General features: G+C 36.1%; 2 protein-coding genes and 4 non-coding genes across 9 annotated transcripts in view; 5 read left to right on the plus strand and 1 right to left on the minus strand.

Moving 5' to 3' along the window:
- Positions 1 to 839: 839 nt before the first annotated feature.
- Positions 840 to 8,457, plus strand: LOC112500909 (probable N-acetyl-gamma-glutamyl-phosphate reductase, chloroplastic). Of its 4 annotated transcripts, XM_025104525.1 has the most exons (16): positions 840 to 1,048; positions 1,176 to 1,252; positions 2,180 to 2,314; positions 2,832 to 2,954; positions 3,429 to 3,536; positions 4,742 to 4,828; positions 4,944 to 4,994; positions 5,084 to 5,155; positions 5,735 to 5,854; positions 6,601 to 6,661; positions 6,742 to 6,822; positions 7,182 to 7,261; positions 7,438 to 7,527; positions 7,857 to 7,985; positions 8,075 to 8,204; positions 8,306 to 8,457. In XM_025104525.1, the coding sequence occupies exons 3-15, from the start codon at positions 2,252 to 2,254 to the stop codon at positions 8,180 to 8,182; spliced, it is 1,173 nt and encodes a 390-aa protein (XP_024960293.1). In that variant the 5' UTR covers positions 840 to 1,048; positions 1,176 to 1,252; positions 2,180 to 2,251; the 3' UTR covers positions 8,183 to 8,204; positions 8,306 to 8,457. The 4 variants fall into 4 exon arrangements, with proteins under 4 accessions (XP_024960293.1, XP_024960292.1, XP_024960290.1 ...); XM_025104524.1 differs by having other exon boundaries at positions 840 to 1,098; positions 8,075 to 8,457; XM_025104522.1 differs by having other exon boundaries at positions 8,075 to 8,457.
- A 2,485-nt stretch (positions 8,458 to 10,942) lies between these two features.
- Positions 10,943 to 11,014, plus strand: TRNAW-CCA. Its single transcript has one exon. It is a non-coding gene; the product is annotated as a tRNA-Trp (tRNA).
- Positions 11,015 to 11,951: 937 nt separating this feature from the next.
- The window catches only part of LOC112500276 (cleavage stimulation factor subunit 77), a 16,559-nt gene continuing 1,588 nt past the window's right edge, over positions 11,952 to 26,922 (minus strand). The window contains exons 5-23 of the mRNA XM_025103713.1: positions 25,179 to 25,279; positions 24,571 to 24,632; positions 24,342 to 24,482; positions 22,630 to 22,758; positions 22,461 to 22,507; positions 22,086 to 22,149; positions 21,677 to 21,797; positions 21,191 to 21,249; positions 21,041 to 21,109; positions 16,582 to 16,722; positions 16,274 to 16,338; positions 15,852 to 15,948; positions 15,570 to 15,629; positions 15,197 to 15,349; positions 14,865 to 14,922; positions 14,670 to 14,768; positions 13,730 to 13,888; positions 12,950 to 13,135; positions 11,952 to 12,551 (exon numbers count right to left, since the gene is read on the minus strand). Of these exons, the coding sequence (XP_024959481.1) occupies positions 12,355 to 12,551; positions 12,950 to 13,135; positions 13,730 to 13,888; positions 14,670 to 14,768; positions 14,865 to 14,922; positions 15,197 to 15,349; positions 15,570 to 15,629; positions 15,852 to 15,948; positions 16,274 to 16,338; positions 16,582 to 16,722; positions 21,041 to 21,109; positions 21,191 to 21,249; positions 21,677 to 21,797; positions 22,086 to 22,149; positions 22,461 to 22,507; positions 22,630 to 22,758; positions 24,342 to 24,482; positions 24,571 to 24,632; positions 25,179 to 25,279 (2,008 nt within the window). The 3' untranslated portion in view covers positions 11,952 to 12,354. The remainder of the gene's footprint in view (positions 12,552 to 12,949; positions 13,136 to 13,729; positions 13,889 to 14,669; positions 14,769 to 14,864; positions 14,923 to 15,196; positions 15,350 to 15,569; positions 15,630 to 15,851; positions 15,949 to 16,273; positions 16,339 to 16,581; positions 16,723 to 21,040; positions 21,110 to 21,190; positions 21,250 to 21,676; positions 21,798 to 22,085; positions 22,150 to 22,460; positions 22,508 to 22,629; positions 22,759 to 24,341; positions 24,483 to 24,570; positions 24,633 to 25,178; positions 25,280 to 26,922) is intronic.
- Positions 18,880 to 18,972, plus strand: LOC112501377. The gene has a single exon (XR_003067505.1). It is a non-coding gene; the product is annotated as a small nucleolar RNA R44/J54/Z268 family (small nucleolar RNA).
- On the plus strand, positions 19,097 to 19,167 carry LOC112501375. The gene has a single exon (XR_003067504.1). It is a non-coding gene; the product is annotated as a small nucleolar RNA Z267 (small nucleolar RNA).
- LOC112501378 lies at positions 19,507 to 19,591 on the plus strand. Its single transcript, XR_003067506.1, has one exon. It is a non-coding gene; the product is annotated as a small nucleolar RNA R44/J54/Z268 family (small nucleolar RNA).

Below are 26,922 nucleotides of genomic sequence, written 5' to 3' on the forward strand. Positions count from 1 at the left end.
CTACACAACTACGAAATTTTATCAATTATCAATATATAGACGAACCATGCGGGGTGTCTATTTTTTTTTGATTAACTTGGATATCCAACCCGTTATGCGAGTCGACTAATCCCATGGCGACCACCTGTTTTGCAGATAGCCCGAAGTCACCGCATTTGAACCTCCATGGTCACAAGGGGATTTTTATTCCTCCTTGGATTTGAACCTGGGAGCTCCTAGTACTTTTGATCTTTGGAGTCAAGCTCAAACCAATTAGACACCACCGGTTTGAACCCTTTTCAGGCCGGCCATTGTTTTTGAGAACAAATTGTCCTATTTTACCTTTTTAATAAAAATGACGTGTCTTGTCAATAAATAATTGTAATACAAAATCACATAAAAGTTAGATATTATTTAATAAATATGAGATATACGTCAACAAATGGAGAAATAACCGTTAGTCCGAAAGGAAATTCAGTCAAACAAACGAAAAAACTTCAAAATTCGTGTGAATTGTAATAGGGTTTGAGCATTCGTGTGTAACGAGGTTATCAATAAAATTTTCATTTTCTTTATTAACCTAGATATCCAGCCCGCTATATGAATCGACTAATCCCAGGACGACCACCTGCTTTGTAGATAATACGGAGTGACCGTATTTGAACCTTCGTGGCCATAAGAGGATTTTTATTTCTTCTTGGATTTCAACCTTTGGAGCCAACCTCAATCCAAGCTTACCGTTAAAAAAAAAATCCATCTTTTTGCCAAATAAAGAAGAGAAACTTTTGTATTTTATTTCTTTTCTGATTTTAAGGGTTTATATGAACGATTGAAGTTGATTAAACCCTTCCTGCACCCATTACTCTGCTAAAAGCAGAAAGCAAGATTAGCTTCGGTATCAGTTTTATAGCTGTAGCAAAATAGCATCGGCTTTTATGAATTGTTGTTAATTCCAAACATACATACATTCAAGTGCGCTGCCCTCCGAGAATCGATTTCAGCAATTCAGGAAACCATTGATTTGTGCTGCCCTCTCAACTCTCGATTTGGTTTCTGGGAACAATCCAAGGTTTTGTGAACTGCTGATTCACTAATTCTGATGATACATTGATTGTAATTGTATGTCTGTGATACATGATTTCTTCAACTGTTGTCGAAAAGTAGAAAATAATTCCTTTTTTCTCTGCATTCTGTAGCAAGCAACTCTCTCATTTGTCCATCTCGAAATCGACGGCAACGAACCATTTTCAGGTGCAATTTCGGTTTTTCTCAGGTTGCTGCTCGAAATCTTGTTAATGGCTACCTTGTAGTTTAGTTTGCTTCTTGAAATCTTATTAATGGCTACCTTGTAGTTTTGTTTGCTTCTTGAAATCTTGTTAATGGCTACCTCGTAGTTCAGTTTGCTTCTTGAAATCTTGTTAATGGACTAATGATGTTTTTTTTTACTCGACTATTGCTCAGTTCTGGTTTCTTTTTGTTTTGCTGTTCTGATTTCTCTAACGTTTTCTGGGGCTGTGTCGGATTTTTTGCATCTGCACAGGCTCGTTGCTTGGGTTCTTTGTGTGAATTTGCCCCTTTACCCTCTGTAACTTGCAGATTCTTGATGAGTTGGGATATGTAAACATACAAAGAGCATCTCTTTCATGAAAAGCTTCTACCTTTTTGAACACCCTTTTATTTGATTTTCAATCTGCACACTTTTTTGAACTGATTCTATGGATTTTGATCATGTGTTTGTCTTTTCCTCTTCTTTTGTATTGCATTTTGAAGTTGGGTGGCTATGTAAGCCTATTTGCATTGGATGATTTTTTTGAAGTTATGATTTTGTGTAAGGTGATAAGTTCATTGGTTGACATGATAAAAATGGTAGTACAATTTTACAAATAACATGGATTTATCGTCCATAATATATTAAAAATATTTCACAAAACGGATTTTCATTGATTATATAGGTTCAACATCAAAACAGCATCCATGACCATGACCAATGGTTTCCGGGTATTAACCAAATACCATAATGCAATGTTCATTCACATTCACATTCCCATTTCCCAGCTCCAACCACGTTACATTAATCTGGATTTCAACCCATATTTTAGTAAATTAGGCGACTTTAAGACGTTTGTTCATGATTTTTAATTACTATGCAAGAACTGTCAACATTTTGATAAATCATCTGTTTGTCTATTTGACTGTGCAGCTTCAGTTTGTCCGCTTCCATTCGGTGCTTCCTTGTTGTTAATCTATCTTTGTAGTATTATTTGAGTAGAAAATGAGTTCGACGGTTGCTCTGCGTTCGATTTTCATGGATGGAGGGTGTTTTTCCAGGTTTCAGGTTCGTATTGTTTGTAAATATTTAATTAATTGATCTACTTGCTCTTTTCTATTTAAACCTAGTAGTCTGGCATTAATTTAGGAGCTGTTTACCAAACACTTGACGGGTAAGCGCCAGTGTCACTTGCCTTAACGGCTGGGCATGGCACAACTACCAATTCGATCTTGATATCAGTAAGAATAGCAGACGGTATACTAGTCAGGACTTCTTTTCTAAGGACCAAGAATCTTATCCGGTAAGTGCGGGAGAAGACTCTTACCCAGTAAGCCCTTATCAGGTAAAAGAACTTGCCAACAATCTATTTTGATGGCGGAGAATGTTACCCGATAAGGTAAGTAAGGATGGCGACTATTGCAGGTAAGTGCTTACCCGATAAGCGTTTGGTAAATGGTCTCTCACACATTAAAAGTGGACTCTATTTGTAGGACAAGGGGATACTCATCAGTATTCAGCTTCTTCTCCAAACTGGAAAAATCTTTAATAGGTATTAACCATACAATTTTGAATTGAATTATAGGATGAAGCCAAATTGCTGAAAGCTAGGAAAATGCCTGTGAGGTGTTCAGTGATATCAGCTCAGAAACTGGATAAGTCTATTAGAGTTGGTATTCTTGGAGCCAGTGGGTATACTGGTGCAGAGGTAAATTAAATTATTATTATTATATATATTTTTATTGTTTAGTTGTTAACCTGATGCTGTTTCTATACTAATTGCTCCCCCAATATATACATCTGATGTTTGTAAGGCATCCTTCGTATCTTGATTGCACCAATTTGGCTAAATTTCTGTATCATTTAAATGCTTTGGTGCTGTTAAGTTATTGCGCATATCCTAAATAATATATTTGAGCAAAAGGTTAATTACCGACAACCCCGACGGGCCCCACACGGCACCCGCTCCCTAGGAACCACATGTGAGGAGGCATTTTAAAGCTGACTTAGCAGAGGTTTTGAGCTACATGCGTGAGGGCTCCTAAATATTTTTTTAGTTTGTAACTTTCTCATTTAAATTTTTTGTGAAGGGAAGTGGTTGTGGAAATTGATATGTGCCCGATTTTTATACATCTGCTCATTAAGTTTTTCTGAGTTTAACTATAGAATTATCTATTTTCAGCTTATTAGATTCCTTGCAAACCATCCTTACTTTGGCATTTCTCTGATGACTGCTGATAGAAAAGCTGGTCAATCAATTGGATCAGTATTTCCACATCTGATCACACAGGTATGCATTTATCATAAGTATTGCTATGTATTTGGAATATATATATATATATATATATATAGAGAGAGAGAGAGAGAGAGAGCGAGTTAGAGAGAGGTTTAGGGGAAAACCCCCAAAAGATGAAAAACTGAGAAACACCCTGGTAACCGTTCATCTGGACGGTGCAACTAATTGAAGTTGTTTTCTGGTTTTTATGCACGTTGCATGTTATAATTTAGGGACAACAACTTCCCACTATGCAGGCTTTTTTTGTAACCATGGGTGACTGGACCAGCTTACACGCACCTCGACCAATCGCATGGGACCCGAAAGTTAACCAAGAAAATCCCCAATGGCCCTGACTCGAACTGTCGACCTATGGGGAGGAGCTCAGGGCCTAACCTATATTTGCCAGTTGAGTTGACCCTGAAGGTTTTGGTCATGTCATTTGGGGGATTTGGAAACATTAGTTATTACACATCTTAGAATAGGGAAAGAATCTTCTCCATGGACGAGGGAGTTAAGAAAATCTGAATGCAGCCAATTAAGGCACCCGGGATCCCATTTCTGAGGAGGATACCCGTTATATGACTAAATGATGGCATGAAACTTGAAATTATACTCACTAGCTGAAACAAATTTCATTAACTTATGTAAAAAAGAGCTCATATTATAGTTACTAAATTAGTTCCATCATAGTAGCAAGCAAGTTGGTATCAAACACAACCTAATAGAGGGACTCTTCGGTCATGGATTAAAGTCTCTTCTTACACATATTCCTCGGCAAAAAAATTATATCGAAGTAGCAAGACGGAAGAGTTTTCCTTATACCAGCGTAATGTGAGTTATATGGTCCTATGGCTTTCTGCATCCATATTCTAAAAGGTTTACCCAAATAGAAAAGATACATCTGAATTTGAGTGTGGCTTATACCATTCAGCTCTGATTTATCAACATTTGCTGAGAAGATGTTCAAGAAACTTTAACATCATCTGCTTGTCCCGAAAATGCCCAAAAATGAACAAAGTTCTCTATTGGGATGTGTCCTTGTACTTAAACAGTTCTTCCTAAATGACTTCTTCATCTCATCGTCTTAAAGTGACATAATTCTAATGATTCTTGCTCCTAGGTGCCTGAATTATGACTAATTGCACAATGTTTTTTCTGTGGCATACTCTTTTGAAGAATGTGGTAAGAACAATGCATGGTTGCTTCTATGTTTGCAGGATTTGCCAGATTTGGTTGCAGTTAAGGATGCAGATTTTTCCAGTGTAGAGGCTGTTTTTTGTTGTTTGCCACATGGCACAACACAGGTTTCCTTCAGTTGTATAATACCATTTTCAATTCCAATATTCTTGCAATCAGTCAATGATTGATGGTTGAGACTGTTAATGTTGTATAATATCTTGTACATAAATCTTATTTCAGGAAATTATCAAAGGTCTTCCAACTAATTTAAAGATTGTTGATCTTTCTGCGGTACATTATGACAACTTCTAATTTTTGCTTCAACATGTAATAGGGTCTTCAGTATTAGGAGCATTTGACGATAATAAAGATGTATGCAGGATTTCAGATTACGAGATATCAATGACTATGGAGAATGGTATGGCCAGCCTCACAGAGCATCAGAATTACAGGTCCGAATTGTCCATTATATCCTTACCTAAAATGCAAACTGCTAATTGATTCAATTTCTTAAAAAACACGTCATCCACCATAGAAACTGTAACGCCCCAAGCCCAAAGCGGCAGGCTAGCTCAATAACTTCTAAGGCTGGTCCAATAACCTACACATCAACCACAAGGGTGGTAGCATGGTGGATAAAGACGAGAATGATAAAAATCAACTTGGGTTCGAATCTTGCCATCTACATATGCGCTTGTGGCCACTGGGAGATTTACCTCAGGGCTGTTGTAGTCGTGACTTGTCATGGGATTAGTGTGGGCGAAGCCTGGAATCACCCATTTCAAAAAAGAAAATTACACATGAACTTAAAATCATGGTGGAAATCGTTAGTATCCCACAACTTTGAGCTTATAAGGAGCTTACGGATCAACTTTTCTATCCATGAGAGACGGGTTGTTACAGTAACTTGTGATATCTGGCATGCTTTTGGGCTTTGCCGTTATTATTAACATGGTAGGTGTCTTTTTTGTTTCTAATTACTACACTAGCTTAAGATACGTAGTTTAGAGTCTTTTTGCTTCGGTTTGCAGAAAGAAGCTGTTTATGGTCTCACAGAGATATATAGAAACAAGATCCAAAGTGCACGGCTTGTTGCAAATCCTGGATGTTATCCTACTACTATTTTGCTCCCACTTATCCCGTTACTGAAGGTTTGTTTCTCGTTCTCTTGTACATTCTAAGGATTTTCACATTAATACATAGAAATCAAGAGGTAGGAAATTAATCAAAAGAGGTATCTCCTTTCTTTCATTGTAAAAAAATAATATGCAGGACTTGTTTAATCTTTTTATAGTATTGGTTTTGGACACTTAAAATTACTTTTGAACATCGACTGTAGATGGGTATGCAGTTCTTGCTACCAATATATATACAGGGAGGTTCACGGGAAAACCCCCCAAAAAAATGAAAAACTAAGGAACACCCTGGTAAATGTTCATCTGGACGGTATGCACATGTGCATGCAAGTAATTGAACCTGTTTCTTGGTTTTTATGCATGTGTACATGTTCTGCACATGTGCATATCGTCAAGATGAGCAGTTACTAGGGTGTTCCTCAGTTTTTCATTTTTTTAACAGTTTTCCCTGAAACTGATCATAGGGTTGGGTTATGGTGAGAATGGAAGTTTTGGTGAGAAGATAAGAAGGGATCTCCATCCTTGGATCAATCCTAATTTCAGAGAACCACTAGATCAACACTGATGAGATACACTAGACTGATTCCCTTCTAAATCACAATTCATGAGTTGTTTTGGGATTAAAAGTGATCAAGGGTCCATATCCCCTCTTACACTTCGCACCTTAACTCCTATCCTCACATGATCCTTCATCTATATATATATGAAGTTGTGGCTTGGATTTAGAGTCTTAATACCTTCTGGTTTTCTTATGATGACAGGCCAACCTTATTGCATTGCAAAATATCGTTATTGTCTCAAACTCTGGAGTTAGTGGAGCAGGTTATTTATTTGAACTCTGGCTTCCTTTACATTTACATTGATTGAAGAGTATTTTTTTTAATGCTTGGTAACCTTTGCAGGCCGGAGTGCAAAAGAGGCGAATTTGTACACAGAAATATCTGAAGGGATATTTTCTTATGGCATCACCAGGCATCGTCATGGTAAGTTGGTTATTTGGTACGCGGGACAAGACAATACAAAAACTTGTTGTCTCATGTTTGACACGACATTGGACTGAGACAGTACAGGAGGTGACTGGACGAAAATCCATTCTTTTCTGAACCGCCAAAATTGGTGGAACAAAAATAATGGAGATGAGACAAAATTGGTAAATTACTAAACTACCCATGTCAAATTAAACCCTATAACCTTCCAGAATTCTTTCACCTGCCTACCTCACTCTCGTCCGTCCAGTTGTATCCAGTCCCGTCCTCGCACCAAACGCATGTCAAACCTATGGTCATTGTCGTAACATTTGTATGAGGTAGTAATCTGTTTTCTGCTTCTGGTTTGGCTTTAGTGCCTGAAATTGAGCAAGAATTGTCGGATGCTGCAAATTCAAGAGTAACCGTTAGCTTTACTCCTACCTTAATGCCAATGGTAATTGTTACTTCACCATTTAATTGAAAGTTGCTCGGAATCCCCATTCTGTTCTCTTCTTGGCGCTAATTTTGATGATTTATCTGATTTGTTGTACTACCTGATCCGAAACATTATTTGGATGGATGGGCAAATCGAACACATGTTTATCGTCAACTATCTGACTCTACTTCTAGAGCCGAGGCATGCAATCAACTATAAACGTACAGATGGCTCCCGGAGTTTCAGTTGAGGATTTGAAGCAACAATTGACGGGCTTCTATGAGGTAATCTTTTTTGTGGAAGAAGATAAAGAAATGTAACAATCTAGAATTTTTGAGTTGGAGCATGTTTAATCTGGTTCTTCACATGCCGTCACTGTTACTGTTATTGGGAAAATTCATTTAGGAACTGTAAATCTTTTGAAAATCAACTATTCATGATGAATAAACATAAATATCCATTATGAATATTATGCATTTTCATCATTCATGATGAATATAAGGAATATCTATCACCATATTCATAATGAATAGTTGGTTTCACAGTTCTCAAACGAACCAGCCCCTACCATTATAGTAACATGCTTATGTTCTTCACATTATGGTTTCTGTAGAAGGAAGAATTCGTAGTTGTGCTGCCGAATGATGCAGCTCCACACACGAAATACGTCCAAGGCTCCAACGGTTGTCATATAAACGTATTCCCAGATCGCATCCCAGGGAGAGCAATAATTATCTCCGTTGTAAGCCATGCTTCGTGTTTCAAAAAAAAAGATACGAACTTGTTGATTGTTTGCAAATTATTAGCTAATTTCATAAAACTGTGTTGCAGATCGATAATCTTGTGAAGGGAGCTTCCGGTCAAGCTTTACAGAATCTTAACTTGATGATGGGAATTCCAGAAAACACTGGGCTCAGCTGCATGCCTTTATTTCCTTAGCTGCATCGCTACAAGAATATGAGTAAGCAAGCGTGTATTCTCAACTCGCCCTCCGTTTTTCCATTAAGCTGTCTGTATGGATTAAGCTAAACCGTTGGTTTGTTTGTTGTGTTGAATAAACAGTCTACAGTGAGTATTGTCATCCAAGAAAGATCGTTAACATTTGATGGGATCCTGACAAGTCATGTGTCATCTGTTTCCCAATCGAATCGAGTTCATTTTCAAGATTTCTTTTTTTTACTATTAGCTTGGTGACATCGACACAAAATGAATTATCTTGGCGCCAGTAATTTTTCTGCTGGGAAAACGTGGAAACGTGATTACGTTACTATCGATATATCGTAGCGTGTGAGCTGCCTTGAATCAGATTTGCCATAATCTAATGTGTCTTGATGTCTAGCAATTAGAGATGCAAAGTAGGTTGAAATTGGTCTGTGGTAGTTTCATCTGAGGTATCAATTGTCAAGAGGGTTTGTTGGTTTATAAAAACAAATTATACATATTTAGACGTTTGTTAGTTTATAAAAACAAACAGTTTTATTGATTCAAATTTTAGATTTCAGCATCATCTCTTATCAATCAGAAGTGAAATAAGACTTCAGACTTCAACAACTATTTGAAAACAAACGTCACCTTACTGAGTATTAAGAAATTCCAACAAAGTTTCCAAGGGCTTTCACTTTTTACATGTGGGTAATCAAGTTGGGTTGGCTAGTTTGAAGACATTTAAACAACTCAATCCAATGTTTATGGATTGAAAAATCTCAACCCAACTGGGTTGATCCAACCCAATATTGCACGGGTTAAGTTAGGTTGGCCGGGGTTTTATGCGCCCTTAAAGAGGAGCACACATCGTCTTTTACAACTCAATCTCAATTAAAATATTACTTTCTCTCTCATCCACCTATACAATCTTCAATTTCAATACGATCTTACTTCTTTTATCATTTAACCACAATCTCCTCAAATCCAATCTAATCTTAAATATTATTTTGTACAGATAATATATTTGATTTTTTTATATATATAATTTTTAGTTTTTAATTTAAGTATAAGAATAGAATAAACGGACTATTGCATATTTTAAAACGTAATTATAATTATAAATTTACCATACAATTGAAGTTAAATAAAACAAATCACAAAAACAAGTACGACATTACATATCTGAAATACATAAATAATTGTAGTTAATTATCATGACCGAATTTTTACCATAACGAGAGGATTGAAACGAATAAAAAGATTGGTGTGATGAAAATATATCAATATTAAGCTCTATTTGTAGAGAATTGAAAACTATGAATTTTGGTATATTTATTATTTTTTTGTTAAAATCATTTTTTTTATCAAATAAGTTTTATAAAATAGAAATATAACATTGATCAATAGTAATACGCCATGTGGCAGATGAAGTAGGATGGAAGATTTACAATCTCGATTCGTGTGGAGATCAAGTTTGGATGAGATTGTACATTTTTTTTTGTTTTTTTAATATCTTTTTGTCTTATTCACGATCAGATTGGTTGAGATCATGACCAAAGATAGTCTAAACACCTTTATGTGCTATTCAATTTAGGGGCCGTTTATTAAACGTTTACCCGGTAAGTGTTTACTGGGTAATTTTCCTTAATGGATGAACATTGCAATGGTCAAAAATCTTACGCGGTATGAGCAATGATAAAGATGAAGAGTCTTACTCGGTAAGTGAGGGTGACGACTCTTACCCGAATAAGTGCTTATCGGGTAAATTGTTACATACGATACCATTTTGATGTACTTCAATCTTATCCGGTAGAATAAATTATGGTATTGACTCTTAATAGTAAGTGCTTAGGTAAACGGCCCCTTAGTTTTCATTTTAAGATACTTTCATGTTTGTTCAGTTTTTGAAATATCAGTTAAAGTATGTTAAGCTTTCAGTATTTTTATGTTGATCAATGACACTGAAGTTCCAATTATTTACATCTCTGCTAGACTACCTCCACGTTTTTGTGAGGCCTTCGATTAAACAACAAATATCATCCAACGACTACCAGAGCGGTCTCACAATTCTCACCAAAAAAAAAATCTCACGTTAAAATAATTTACGAGTCGTTTAACACTCGCTTACCAAGTGTCACCTACCATACAAAGTGAGCATGACAAAAACCGAGAATCTTACTTGATAAGAGGCCTAGCAAGGACAATCTGGTAAGTGATGAAAAAGACTTTTTACCCGGTAAAAGACGCTTACCAGCTATCTATTTTGATAGACGAAAATGTTCTCCGATAAGCACGGCCCATGGGGATTTTTTGTTGTTGAAACTGGTAGCCTATGGTTTTACACATACAAACAAATAATAAATCAATCGATAGGTTCTCGGTAGGTTGTGGTTTAACACACATAAACACGCACTAAGGGGCCGTTTACCAAACGCTTACCAAGTCACATTACCTCACAGGATGAATATGGTAAGGATCAAAAATCTTACCCGGTAAGAGCGAGACAAAGATCAAGAGTCTTACCCGGTAAATAAGAGCGACGACTCTTACCACGGTAAGCGTTTACCGTGTAAATTGTTACATGCGATGTCGTTTTGGTGAACTAAAATCTTACCCGGTAAGTAAATAGTAGTGTTAAATTTTACCCGTAAGCACTTATCGGGTAAGTATTTGGTAAACGGGCCCCAAGTCGATGAACGGGTTCTCGATATTTCTCAATTGGTCTCGATCGTTTATCTATTGTTATAATATAGAACATAGGAGATATCATCAATTGGATCTGTGGCGCAATGGTAGCGCGTCTGACTCCAGATCAGAAGGTTGCGTGTTCGATTCACGTCAGGTTCATATATTTTTGCTCCTTTTGATTTTTCATAATAAATTACAAATTCAGTCCCTGTGGTTATGTGAAAATTATAGATCTGATCCTCCAACAAAATAATTACAAGATTGGTCACTGTAGTTTCAATTTCTTTCTAGATCAGGTCCCTTCTGTAAACTCTGTTAAATACATTCTGTAAATTAACGGCATATTACCCGGTAAGCGCTTACCGATATGAGTCAACACTATGATTTAATTTGATGCGTAAGATTTTAGTACATCAAACATATTGAATGCAACAATTTACTGGATAAACACTTACCTGAGTAAGAGTCGTTATCTTCACTTACCGGGTAAGACTCTCCATTCTCATCGCTCTTACCCGGTAAGATTTTTGGTCTTTCTCATGTTTATTCGATGAGAAAATTTATCCGGTTTGCACTTATCAAATAAGTGTTTAGTAAACGACCCCTTAATTTGGTTATTTTACTCTTCTTCCTCCTTCCCGATCTCCTCATTCCTCAACCCAAGAACACTCTACGATATCAACATTTTTGTTTAATAAAATACCAAAGTGGATAATTTACTCGAGTTGACAAGGATTAGTATATCGTTTTATTTCCATAACCAGGATGAAGCTTGAGTGAAACTAAGTGCAAGTCCGAACCGACTAATATTGAAGAATCAGGGACCTCTAGGGGAAAAAAGGGTCATATGCAGATAATGATAAACCATAAGATTGAATCAAGAACCCTAAAATGGTGAACGAACATAAATCAGAACTCGTCTATGACCAAAATCCAAGAAAAATTTAACAATCAACTCACGTAAAAGTTGGTCAATTGAAGACGGACTCTTCATAGAGAAAAACAAAAGGATGAACGAGACAGTAGTGAAGAAAAGGAAAGTAAATAAAAGAAAAATAATCAAAATGTGAAAGTTGCAAACCTTAAGGACCAAATCCGAGTTTTTAAAATTTAAGGACAAGAGTAAATTACAAATTTTGTCCCTGGTTCGGTGAAAATTATAGATCAAATCCCCCTAACAATATAATTACAAAAATAGTCCTTATAGTTTCAAGTTTATAACAAATCAGGTCCAGTAAAATAACCCCATATGCCCTCATGTGCTCATTTTGGAATTGATGGCAACTGTTTTTCTTTTGAAAGATGTTACAACATAGTTCTAACTAAACCAAATTATTAGACCAAACAGACCCAGTATATCCCACACAGATGTAGAATCCGAGAGACGCCTTCAGCATTTCATCTGCTTTTTTTACGTGTGATCGTAAGTAAGCCACTTCACCCATTGCTGGAGGGTTAACTCCTATTATGAAGCATAAATGGAGTACATAATTGATCCATCAGCCAAAGCTGCCAGATTGCTCCCCTGAAAATCCACTGCCATATGAAGCAGATGCAGTTTGTACGCTACCATATGAAGCAGCGGCGGCTCCAGTTGGTGCACCACCTACTCGGGCCTTTCTTAGTTGTCGAATCTTGAAAGCATCTTTAGGCAGTGGTTGGCTTTGAACGGTGCTACTGTCGTCATCATCTTGCCCTAAACAAATTAACAAGAATCTCAACAACCATGATGAAATAATCATGCAAATCATGATGAAGTTATGTGAAAGAAGGTTAAAATGCTGTTTTTACCATCTAGCAACATAAAATTAGCTGATAAACTAGTCATGTTTGGTAATATACCTATTTATTAATTATTCATGAAAATATACCTAAATATTCATGAATATTATTCATCACGAATATCATGCATTTTCAATTTCATTATTCAAGATGAATATCTATCATGATATTCATCATGAATAGCTGGTTCTCAAATGAACCTGTCCCATCCCACTTGTGACACCCACACACACACACACACACACACACATATATATATATATATATATATATATATATATAATAGATAGAAAGGAAGGAGTAATGGCATACTGTCTGCATCTTTTCTCTTCCCATGTTGTCTGTCCCTTGGTTTGAACAAATGGGATTTGCTTGAACCAGAAACATCACTGGAAGCAGGTCCAGCTTGTGACTGAATCGCTAATTTCCCAGGTTCCCCAATCGGTATAGTGCTTTGTAAACATATTGATAGAACATAATCAACATCAGGCAACGGGCCTATACCATTATCAGAAAATTCATCAACCATTAGAAAATGTAGCAAAAATGATCATGATTCAAAACTCCAACACAATTCACAAAAAGCCTATAATAGTTGGAATCAACTGCTGACTTCATTTTTTTAGCAACTGAAGTGGATGTGTTTACTTTCCATAATTGTCTATTTGTATTTCTTGCTATAAAATCTTTAACTTGACCATCACATAGTTCTTCGAAACCTTCAAAAATCATGCTAATCTCGAAGTAGAAATGTAGCACATTTGACCTTCAAGTCGAAGTGAAATATGAATAAAGCAGAAAGTTAAGTAAGAACCGTAAATCTTTTTAGAACCTGGGAACCAATTATTTCATCAATCATTCATGATGAATAATCCTAAAATACTCATGAATGTTATTCATCATGAGTACCATGATTTTCATTATTCATGATATTCATCATGAATATCTATGATAATATTCATCATGAATATCTATGATAATATTCATCATGAATAGTTGGTCTTAGGTTCTCAAAATATTTACGGTTCTCATTTGAACCAACCCCTATGAATAAACGCTACTCATGATAAAGACAACAGTTTGATTCATTACCCTCTGCAGCAGGCAAACTTGCTATAAACGCTGCCAAAGCAGGTGGCAAGGGTTTTGGAACAGCATTAGGTGCAGGTGGCACTCCACCAATGACCAATGATGATGCATTAGAACTAGGCAATGTGCTAGCAGTGGAAGGAAGACCAGTAGTGGTTAAACCTGAGAAAAGATAATAAACATATAAATAAGCAGAGCATATACATATATAGACGAAGGTGACGTATCGTGTGAGAATAGGAGTTAAACTAAGAAGCTTAAGAAGGGATTTAGACCCTTGATCACTTTTAATCTCACCCCCACCCCATAAATTGCGCTTCTCACTGGAATTGATCCGGTGCATCTCATTAGTGTTAATTTCAATTAGGATTGATCCAAGGGTGAAGATCCCTTCTACCCTTTTCACCATAACTTCCATTCTCACCAGAACCCAACCCTATATATATATATATATATATATATATATGAGGATACTTGCAAGAATAGAGAGCTTGGTGATCATTCAACACCAGGGAAGAAATAGATTGTCCAACTAAAAAACAAATTTTTATTTAATATAATGGACATACTGACAAACCCTATTTGTATTGTTATTGCTTACTCATCAAACTTTTCAATGTTTAGTGTATCCGTTATTCTCCATTTCCCACACTTTTCACTAGCCGAGGGTCTTCACACAAACCACCACTCTACCCTTTAGGGTAGAGGTCAAGTATGCGTACATCTTCCCCCTCGAGAGGCCCGCCCGGTGCAAACCCCACTTACAGGTGGGATATACCGGGCTCATTTGGTTTTACTGGTAATTTGATTATATAATGGTATTGGTCATTTATGCTTGAAGATATGGTACCTCAACACCAATAATTTCCAAATGTTTCTGTTTGTATTTCTGGTAATTTGATTAAATAATGGTATTACTGTTTCTGTTTTCATTGTAGCATACCAGGCTTTTGTCTCGGATCATAGACCACCATTCTCGAGGTATCCGGATAGATGATTTTAGAAGATATGTTTGAATTCGACATTTGTCCTGGACTTTTATCTGCGTTAAGAAGAGCAAGTATAATCAATGATTATAAAAGGTAAGTGTAACTAGAGATGCTTTTACTTGTATAAGGTACAATGTTAACTACCAAACCTGCTTCATTTGCCAGAGTTGATTTCTCAACTTTCTTGTTTGCATTACTCGAAAGCCACTGAAATGGAACAGAAATTCGAAAGTAAGCGCCCACTTTCCGATTCTACCCTTAACTATGAGATGGAGAAATTCATTACTCCCAGCCCCCTACTCTATTAGTCAAGCATTAGCGCCACGCCTCTATTCATAAGGGTAAAATTGTCATTTAGTTAAGTAAAAAGTGTAATTACACATTCCTAAAACTGTGTGCCGTTTTCTTTGTGGACATTTATTTTCGGACAGAGGGAGTAGATTAGAAAAAAAAAATAGTATTCGAAAAGAGAGGATGGTACATCTTGACGAGATAAATGATCCAATTCCCTCGAAGAGCATGGCCATAGATCCATAAAACTATATCGTGATACAACATCTTGTAAGGAATTCTGTAAAGCCGATGCGCCCTCTTCACCTGTTCTAGCAAGGGCTTCTTTCCTTCTTTGCTCCACCTATATGAAGACAAAATATAATCTGAAGCTCTGAAGCTAGGAAAGCAGAACGCACATATGGGGTAGTAACTACATAGACCAGTAAATTGGAATTACTCGCTCCCATAACTCAGAAACACACAAACTTCAACCTAACCGGGACCACATTCTACACAAATGTTGAAACTTTTAAGGGGAATACTGAAGTCCAATGTCGCAAAGTAAAGGGACAAGGCATTACCTTCAACATGCTAACGAGATCTCCATATGTCTGCTCAAACTGAGAGAACCTCTTCCAAACCTACAACACAAACAACTAATTATATAGATTTATAATAAAACTGTGCCAAATAGAATCATGCAAGAATTCAACTCTGTGAGTTGAAACCGAAAGCAATGCACCAAATACACGTAGCATACAAATCAATAAACATCAGAAATTCATAAACATATTAAAATAATGATATTAGATACAACGATGATATTCTCAGTGATAAGAGTATTATAGTGAAGAGCAATGCACCTCAACAGACTCTTCAGGTGGAAGCGAGCTCAATGCACGTTCAAATAAGGCCCTGATATTTCTATCATCATTCAAGCGAGACAAAAAATCTGCATATCTACAATATGGAAAGTAAATGAATTAGATATATTCCATAAATGACCTAAAAAGTAATCTTCAAATACACATATATGCCAAGTCTATATCGGTCATAGTATCGTATGCATAACAGAAAGACAATGGGGAATGTTTGTTTTGACATGATCACCAAGTCCATCAGTCGATAATAGATGGTTACCGAGTTCATCAAAATTGAAATACAAATGTTTGAAATTAACCCATAACAAGCATTAATGACTATATATCAACTTTTAAGAATTCCCCAAGTTGACGAACATTTTGATGAATAAATCCAAAAATAGGTTACTAAAACACATACTTACTCAAGAATGTATCCGGGCTCATGCATAAACCTTTTCAACCCTGCTTCAAACACGTTGTGTGCAATCTGCATACACAAGGCAAGCATAAGATAAACTTAAGAACACATTTATGACTCCTCAAATTTACTCTTAAACTTTCTGATATCACTTCCACAAATCTTCAAAAGCTGATATCGTTAAATACCTTCAAGACTTGAGATGCGGAGGTTAAACTTACAACTGATGACTGATGCATGTATGATAGCAATTACAACCACAAATTTGTAAATGACAGAACCAAGAAGGTACAACACAGAATGGTCATTTACCTTTGCATCTTTGTCCATACAAAATGCCATTGTTGCATAAGCAACATAAACATGGTAAGTACAATTAGGAGATTTGCGTGCATCCAAGAAATACTTTCGAGCTGCTTCAACACCTTCCGTTCTTCTTAGGAATCTAATAAACTGCACGTTGACATATAATTGCTTATAAACCAAGAAATTGGCAAACAAAAGGGAGTTTAGTTTGTAGACTTATATAAAAATATACCAATTAGAATAATAAATCTAACAGTGCTTATCCAGAAAGATTACCAACCAAAACCCACATTATAAAAAAATGACATGATAAAGCAGTCTGTAAAGAGTTGACACGAAAGTTCTATTGACGATATAATGCATATAGAATACAGTTAATTTTCCTTTTAGAAGTTGATCTCATCAAACATCCAGGTAGAAGCTAATGTCACCACGAGTTGAGCTTCTGTGAGAAAAAAAATCCCCTGCTCAGAATATCAATCACTTCTTTAGAATCTTATTATTCTATAATGCAATATTCCATATCTAGAGAATAGGAGATAGCTCATTAGAAAACTGTTGCTGTCCCAAGAAATTTTAAGACCTGATCTCTATATCAGTACAGATGAAGCCCCAATGTACTCTTGCAAAAGATGCCACTTAACTAGAGGATAGAAATGGCTAGCTGTCAGACTATATTTACTGCGATAAATGAAAGATGCTGCCGATACTAAAGCTACAAAATGTAAAGGATGACCCAGTGATCAAGGCTCTTCCGTTGCAGGGTCCAGGAAGTCCCTAATGTTGTCTGAGGACCATCATTAACACGGAAAAGCTAGTCCTCGACTTCGGGCCCTACAGGTGGTTTCCTATTAAAAGAAATCTTCTCAAAATAAATTTCAGTTGGCAGCAGTTCCAATTAGAAAGTCTGGGACTGTTCGTTTGCCTCCTAATAGTTCCATTAGTGGCAACCTCTGAATCGCTAAGAGGTAAATCCTGTTTGGTAAAAAAAAAAAAGTGCGCCCTTTTAATGGTTCTATTATCCTAAGAGCAATTTGTTCATCTGGACCTCCCCAAACCATTCAGAGCCCTATTTTTCCAAGATTGCCCTTCCAAACTCACATCGCTCACAAGAGGAATCTGCCCCTGTTCTTCACAATCGATCTACAGGTACATCTCAAATTCTGCAGTTTGTGTTCTTCTGAATCAAACCCTTCAATTTCCTCCTCCAAATTCTAAAACAAGTACGCAATCGTACGCCTTCAATTTTGCTACTGTTGTTAGGTTTTGTTTCTGGAAAATTTTGTAATAATTCGCCAAGGATGTTTCTTGGAATGATGGATCCGGAGATTATCAGGCTTGCTCAAGAACAGATGTGTCGTATGTCATCCACAGAGTTATCCAGGATCCAGCAACACGTTAGTCCTTTTATTTGATAGTTCAATCACGAAAAATGATAGCTTGAGCAATTTTGAGGAAAATGAAGTAAATAAAAACATACTTGTAAATTCTTGTGATTGCTTTCCAAGTTTCAATTTGAAGCAACTATTTTTGTTTATGATGTATGCTGTGGCATGAGATTCAGGAAATTCAAACAGAAATTACTAAATGAAATCATGCCTAGAAGTCTATATTTAAGATTTTGGGCCCTTTTCTTAAGAATTGACATGTCTCATAAATTGGTGATATATGCATAATTTGGTATTGTTGGAGGTGTAAGGGGCCGTTTACCAAACACTTACATGGTAAGTGCTTACCGGTAAAACTTAACACTATCACTTACTTACTGGGTAAAATTTTAGTCCACCAAAACGGCATCGTATGCAACAATTTACCCGGTAAGCGCTAACCGTGGTAAGAGTCATTACCATGTAAGACTCTCGGTCCTTGTCTTCACTCCTACCAGGTAAGATTCTTGGTCCTTGCTATATTCATCCAGTAAGGTAATGTGACTTGTTAAGTGCTTACCCAAGTAAGCGTTTGGTAAACGGCCCCTAAGTGTATTAGGATTCCTATGTTATATAACCAAGACCAGAATCGATTTGCAAAGCTAGATCATGAACATAATGCATTTGGTAATTGATTTGAATGCTATTGTTCGATCTGATCTGAAGTAGCTAACAATACTGGTCTGAGGTTCTGTTAAAAAATGTGAAATTGTGACCTATGAATGAACAACTTTGAGTATTCACACATCAAATCAACCTAATCTGAGGCGCAAAATCTTCGAATTTTTTCTACAAAAACAGTTATTCTTGGATGGTTTTTTTATATATAATTTAGATGTTTCTTGTGATGGTTTATGTTGTTTTACTTAGTAAATAGATTGCAAGTGACGATAAAAAGACAGGGACATCAGAACTCCAATTTTTGCAGTAGTAATGACCAAGTCTATAATGGGAATCTCTCTGATGCAATTCTTATAATATACCTACAAGATTTTATTTTCAACCCCCATAACTGTTTAATCAAGCGCCAGTTTGCTAAATTTATTGTAATCGTTTTTAATTTCTTGTTATGCATAGAGGGTATGAATCACTAGTTGTTGCCTATGATGGTTTATAGATATACTTTGAGTTTACACAAGGAAACGAATTTAATCTGAGGCAACTTCATGTTCTTATTAGTAGAATCATATGATTTGTTGATTATAGTTTGAAAGGTTGAATTAATTTTGCAAACATTCAAGTTTTAATTACTTGCAAGTGATGAACTGATGATAGATCAGACAGGAACATCTGCATTCCATTGGAGCATGATGATTCATCAGTGGGAATCTCTCTGGCGCTCATATGTTCATGTTCAAGATCAGGTTCTTTATTGAGTTCATGTTCTTTTGTTAATTCCATTAATTTTGTTGGTTATTTGCATTTATTTGTGGACTAAGATATGGATGACTGAATGTGATCTGCAATCTTTAAGAACTGTTGTGTAAACATTCAAGTTTTACTACTTGCAAGTGATGATAGATCAGACAGGGACATCTGTATTCCATTGGAGCATGATGATTTGTATGTGGAAATCTCTCTGACGCTCATATGTTCATGTTCAAGATCAGGTTCTTTATTGAGTTCATGTTCTTTTTTTAATTCCATTAATTTTGTTGGTTATTTGCATTTATTTGTGGAATATAATATGGGTGATGAATGTGATCTGCAATCTTTAAGAACTGTTGTGCCAACTCTTTCGTCTCCCATTGATCAAGTTTTGATCTTTTAAAGAATTTATATTTGTTCTTTTGATTCTTGGATTATATGAGTTGTGCGTTTGTGATAAATTTGGTGTTATGAAAAGCCCGATGATTGATTCAGAAGAACGAAGATTTGAATGATGTTTTATGTGGAAGCTAGACAAATCTGTTGGGCTCCAAAGTCATCACATGTAAAAGCCATTCTACCTTTGAAGATGAAGGCTTGTTTTTCTAGTCTACTATTTTATGCATTTGGTAGTAGTAGTCTAGTAGATTAGAATCCCATTTTTGGGTTTGCTTGTAAAAATGATGTCTTATATATTGAGATTAAACATAATTTGATGTTGTATCTCAATTCACGGACGTCCCTACAAAGCTTTTGGCATTAAGCCATTTTCTGCCTGTTCGTATGTAACGAATTTGTGGATAATAAAATATGATGATGAATTTGACCTTTCCATATTTCCATTTTCTGCATGTTTGTATAAAATGTTGTTTTGAACTAGTAATATAGAGTATGTAGTTATATTTGTGAAGTAATTGTTTTGTTCAGATATTTACCGAACAACTATATTTCATTCAGACTTAAATCATATGGAGGGTTAAATGGTAATTTGTTGTCACTCAGACTGTCCATTCTGAACAGTTACCAAACAGCCATATTTCATTCTGCACTATATCATACAGAGCCTCTTATGCCTTCTGACCACTTAACCATTCAGCATCAAACCATTCAGCAACTGCCAAACAGCCCCTCATTGTGGGTTTTTATCAAGTTATTGAATATTTAGATGCATATCGTGAATGTAATTCGTGTTGGTATCTTGCCTCCTACATGTGTACCTCAATTTGGATCTTTTCAGATCCTTTCAATGCAATTCTAATTTCCGCAGCTACAAATGTAGATATGGGACATGAGCTTACTGGAGGCAAGTTTCCTGAGTCATTGTGTGTGTGTCCTAAAACGTAATCAAAGTTTTGACCAAGTCATTAGAATAACATAATTACCCTGGTCAGGACTCCGGTAACACATCAGCTGAAGTATCAAAATTTTGTTTAAAGAGGGGTTGGTAGTTTGGTATGTTGGTATATATCCACCAATCGAAGTGTTCATGGATTTATAATCGTTCTATTTTACTTCCAAGGCTATACAGATGAAGACATCATCTCCTCTCTTTAGAATTCATTGATCTATAAATTCATGCAAGAAAGTTGTGAAATATTTCACATATGCTTTACATACTTTCTGTCATTATTTAGAATGATAAATTGATGATCTAGTTTGAAGGATCATACCTGTATATGTGATAACGCAGTTGCATTGGCACCATCTCCTAAAAGACTTTCGTATACCTTTTTGGCAGCCTGCAAGACAGAAGTTAGAAAGATGAATGCCCAAGGGAATATCCAAAGTAGAAGGAAAACCGCATGCCACCATTATTATACCTGAATTGCCCCACGGGATTCCTCAAGCTCAGCATAAGCATACCTTAGCAATGCACAATCTAAACAGGAAGCAACACAACACAGTGCACCATGCATAGTTTAAAAAACAATAATACAGTTTTACATTTACATACAGTAGTTACAACAATCTTTATCACTCCCTCCCATATTTGATGTCACCATAGCAAAGCAATACTTCTTGATAGTTTCTTTGCATTTTTTTCTACGTAGTCCTGGGCCCTTAGAGAGCCAAATTGAAATAAAGGTGGGATCTGTTCATGTAATTTTCAGAAAGAGAAACAATATAAACTCTCTCAATAAAATATTCGCAGAACTGTAAAGTGACATTAAATGAGACGGAAGTAATGATCAACTGAAACTTGTTCTTGAAACGGAATGGTAATATGACATGAACAACATCCAAGAATAATGTACTCCAAGCAAAAAAACTGTGAACTGCTAAATACGAATATTTATCAAAATTACCAGGAAGCGCCTTCAAAGATCGTTGATATACTTTGATAGCAGAGTCTATTGAGCCGCTTTTTGCATGCCATGTAGCATAGTCATGCCATATATCCGGGTAATGATATAAATACATGAGGCACTGAAAATGGATGCGCAATGGCAGAGAGAGAGAATAGGTGGTAAAAGTTAGAAGAGAAAAAAATGTATACAAAAAATAGTATCCTTACAATACTGTCCAACAATAGACAGGTAGAGCTTAAAAAATTTGAATATCAATAATAAATAAATAAAAACCAATGGCATAAGCGTCAACTCATATCATCTGATGATTTACTTTTTGGAGGGATGTTACTACAACCCTTGATAACCTGAACACAAGTGTGCCTTTTAATTATAGTGAAATGCTATGAAGATTGACTTTAAGTACCTGTTCATAAGTAAATGAGATGCGCTTGTTAGCAGACGAGGTATCTATCCTTTGAGGATTCTCCCTGAGATACGAAATATGCATAGTAAAAAAATGATCCACAAATCATTGAAGTTACAAACAAGTCATGTTATTTTTAGCATTCAACAAATTATATGGAACGGTCTACATTGAGACGACAATATCAAGATACTTGATAAGCAGGAAACCTGTGACGAACAGGATTCGTAGAAAAGCTAATCACAAACGCACCATATATATACATACAAATTATATAAGTAGTCACGAATCATGGTATGCACTCCTATACTATAGAGATATAGATATTATATATGCCCTTTAATAAGAAAAACAAAAGCATGCATCTTTTCTTACTTCTCGAAGGCTAAGAATCTCTTCCATGCCATCCATTGTAGTTCTTCCTGTCAGAGCAAGGAAACCAATAATCGCCCATAAAATCCATAGTTAATTCCCAATGACACATTAAAAGCAACACAGTGCACATAAATAATATAAGCAATAAAGACAACACACAAGTAATTGCCTTAAGAGAACCAGATGGTGGCAAGGCAAGCAGGTTCCAATCAATCTCATCAACGTACTTCTTTCGTTCTCTATAGACAGCCCTTGCACTGTTATATTTTGGCTGATACTCGGATAATAGTCCTTTTGCCTGGATAATATGATATCATCAGCCAAGATACACATTTATAGTGAAATCATATACCAAGAAAACTAAGCATAATTGGATGTTCAATAACTCGCTTTTTATGGATACCAATCTTACTAGAACAGTGCCCCTCATTGCATTAACATATCAATAAGCAAAAGCAGGAAGTGAGGAGACTTAAGCCCAGGGCTGTATAAGCTCTGTACCAACTGTAAACGGATTCCACACAGTGAACAAAATTCATTGGCTTTCAAAGATGGCAATATAGATACTATTGCCAACCTTACAGACACTGAAGTAGACACGACTATTATTTAAAGCCTGCCCAGGTTGTAGATGCCTCTACTAGCATCTAGCACTGAACTAGACAGCTTGTTAATCATATTTTACTATGGCCTAACCCAAGTACCTCGTTACAGAAGGAAATGCTTAAACATTGCAAGTTCCGCCAACAAACGAAGAGATCTTGGAGGAATAACCACATATAAGATTGAAGATAATTTGGCAAAGAAATAGACTATTTGTGTCTCGAGAAGAGATGGAAACATGCTCAATGTCATTTGATTGAATAGTTGACCCACCCTTTTGTGAGAAACCCCTCCTCTTGAATTGATATTTTTTTACGAAAAGCGGACATGAGCTAACAAATCCAGTGTTTCAATAAGATTTCTACTCGTGGTTTCAAATTCAAGTTGACTTTATTTTGCTCTTCCTTGAAGAGAGACGATCAAACAATTCTCAATCATGGTCCTTGTAGATTGGATCATCCCTATAATATAGAAAGAATCATCATGCATGCATGCTTGAAATCCGTATTACGCAAGGAGACATTGGTTTTGCTAATTCAAATTAAAGGGCGATTAAAACTCGGTCGTCAAATTCAGGCATCATATCTATGGTTTGTCTTGGTTTGCAGTTCCAACTCCATATCAAGGATATCTCCACTAGCATCAATATCATCAACTATTGATGTCAGAATACCCTTTTGATTGGTATGAAAGCTCTGGAAAGACAGATTGCTCGTCTTTTCTTTTATCCCAGGGGAAATACGATCGGAAGAGGCTAATTCGGAACCCTCGGGTAAAATAAGAACAGTCCCTATATTCAAATCCCCTTTTTTACCATTAGCAAGAACTTGTTTCAGTTGGATATCATAAGGAAAATAAGCTGCAGGGCTTCAATATCTCCCTGCCATCATAATTTAAAGAGAGGAATGGCCTATTCCTCCACATCTCATGGTTTCATACCTACAGAGGTTGCATCCAAAACTAATACGGGTTTCTGTGCAGCTATTTTACAAATAAACTCTCATGAGTTTATTGGTGATGCAATTCCATTTTCTTGGCAGGAACGAGTTACAATAGAATACATCTTGTTTATCTCGAGAAGATGAGTAGCTATCCCCATGCCAAAAATATCATTAGCTTTTCCATGGCTTCCCATGTTACCATTCACAAATATCTTTTTAGTGCCCAAAATTGCCATCATTTTCTAATAACAATTGAAATGATGCCATCAAAACAACTTATTTCTGGTCTGAAAAAAATTACTTTCCTAATATTTTAGTTTTGGAAGCAGAAAGTTACCAACGCACGGCTAACTGAATTTTCAAAGTTCTCATAGTCTCTCCAGTGTTGCTCAACATGATGGGTAGGAGTCACAATAGCTTTTTGGTATACTTTCCGTACAGCAATCATCCTTTGTGACTCTTCTTGTGCAGTTTGAGCCTGCACCATTATTTTGTAACGGTTAAGACAAATAATGAGTAAAGAATAGAATTTGCTTATGTGTGTAAACAAGGAATAGCTTACTAACAGGTAAAGATTTTAAGAAGTTAATATATTCAGTCCACACAGGCCCAGAAGCAATGTCAGATCCTGCTCGTGAAGAGACAATAAACAAAAAATCAGCAGAAAGCCAATTCAAGAGTAACTTAATATTTTATTAATTATCATGTGATCATTTTTTAGTCTATTCACTAATGCAAAAAAACTCAATTCTTATCACTTAATGTTGTTCAAGAAAGAACGGTACATTTTTAACATATTTTATCATCACTCATAGATAATGGATTACCTCTCCATATGGCAAGTTTGTTTCCCCATTAGGTAGATCGTTCCAACAATAATGATAGTTTTTACTATTTAGGTGATATTGCTTACCATGTAAAGGGTGCAAGAAATAATAAGTTGCCACAAAGATCAAATTCTTAATGTTTACAAACTAATAAGATATTTCTGGATTGAAATATGAATTTCTATTGTTGTGGAATGTGTTAAGTTAATTTTTCATCCATTGCTTAAACGTCTATTTTAAAGAGGTTAATAGAACCATAAAAATGCTGTTATGAAAGAAAATATATCTACTTAGTTGCCATAATAAAACAATATAGTCATCCCAAAGGACAAGGAAAGAAAACAAACCAACATAACCCAGCATAAAATCAAAAGCTTTCCTGGTCTCCTCCTGACCCTCTAACCCCTTCTTCTCATTGGCTTTCCTGATAAAATTAATATAGCATCGCCTACAGGATACATAATTGTAATATAATCAGAAATCCCATATTAGCAACATTGACTGATAAAAGGTCAACCAAGAAGTGCATTGACACCTTGTTTATTAGCAGGACAAATTAAGATAAAGTCAAAGTCAGGGTGAGAGCAATATATTTAATATTACAAGCTAAGACCACAGAGGACAGATGTGGCATGTCAAATTATAATCCGATGTATGACCAATCTGCAAGCAATATCTATATGCATATATTGCACCTATCAAGTTGGAGATTAGACGGATTTGAAAATCAAAGCATAGTAGCACTTGCTTACACAAGATAATCCTACCATGAGTAGACTACGAAATCGTTGCACACAACAGTACACAGCTGAGTACGAGCTTTTTTTTGTTAACTGTGAGTGTCCGGGCCAGCTTGCACGCACCTCGACTAATCCCAGGGACCCTGGAGAACAGTCAAGAAAATCCCTAGTGGCCTTGCAGGACTCGAACCGGAGACCTCTAAGGAAAATCCCCAAAGGCCCAAGCCTTATTGCCAGTTGAGCTAACCCCACAAGGTTAGTAGGGACCACATTGGTGGAGTTAGACTCTAACAAGTTCTTAGCACAAAAAATGGAGGTAATGTTAAGTTCCTTGGATACCATTGAGATATAATGATAAAAATTAAAGGCAATGTGGAAAAGGCAGGTAATTAAAGAAGGGGAATTTTGGAATTGAAAAGCTTCACATTCTGCCTATTTTAATAACCTACATAGACGAAAGTTACGAGGCTTTGGTCTGGTAAATGTCACATTGAATCTCCATCTTGAATCCAAAAAATATAATTCAAAACGGTGGTGGATGGTACTCCATTATGTTGGGACACCATGGTGCAAAGTCATGAATGCTCACAGACTCACAATTCCATGAGAATGAAGCTAGAAGAATAAAATAACAAAAGCACCATTCCTCAAATTATAGCGACACTTTTGTAGCTAGTAGCATATAATATGATTTTCTTATTATGCAGTTGAAAAACAGAGGTTGTAATTTTAAGAATAATCCATGAACATGGTTGTAGACAGATTGGCCTTGATGGTTGTATCCACTGGTCCACAGCCTAAAACTTTCAGTAATCCGTATTCTCTAAACTCATACTTGTATCTTCAGAACCTTTTGTCTCCTATGTAGAGAAGAGAGACCGAGTACAACATATACAAACTTCATGGTCTCAGTTAAGTGTTTGCCTCAGTTTTGGGCTCACTCAATACTCACTGGGCATCACCAGCACCCGAAATTCTACATGTCAATGGCTTGCAGCCAAAAATTATCCCAAAAAAGTCTTAGGGGGTGTTTGGTTAGAGGTATTAAGCAGTAATCAATGGGAATGAAAATAGAAGTTGTTGTTTGTTTGTATATAATATAATGGGCTCATTCCCCCATAAGCCCAAATTTTCATTCTAGGTTAAACTGGGGGAATGGAAATTCATTCTCACTTTCATTCCCTGTCATTTTCAAGTTCATCCCCATTTTCATTCCTTTGCCTGAACCAAACACCCCCTTAGTGTTCTAACTGTATCAAGAGGCCATTAAAGAAAAATACTGCATACACAGAAGGTGTTTGAGCTGTGACATTGCACCACACTAAACATTAAAAATCACAAGACTAGTTAA

This window comes from Cynara cardunculus, assembly GCF_001531365.2.
Source record: "Cynara cardunculus var. scolymus isolate 2C chromosome LG 17, CcrdV1, whole genome shotgun sequence".
NCBI classification, from domain to species: domain Eukaryota; kingdom Viridiplantae; phylum Streptophyta; class Magnoliopsida; order Asterales; family Asteraceae; genus Cynara; species Cynara cardunculus.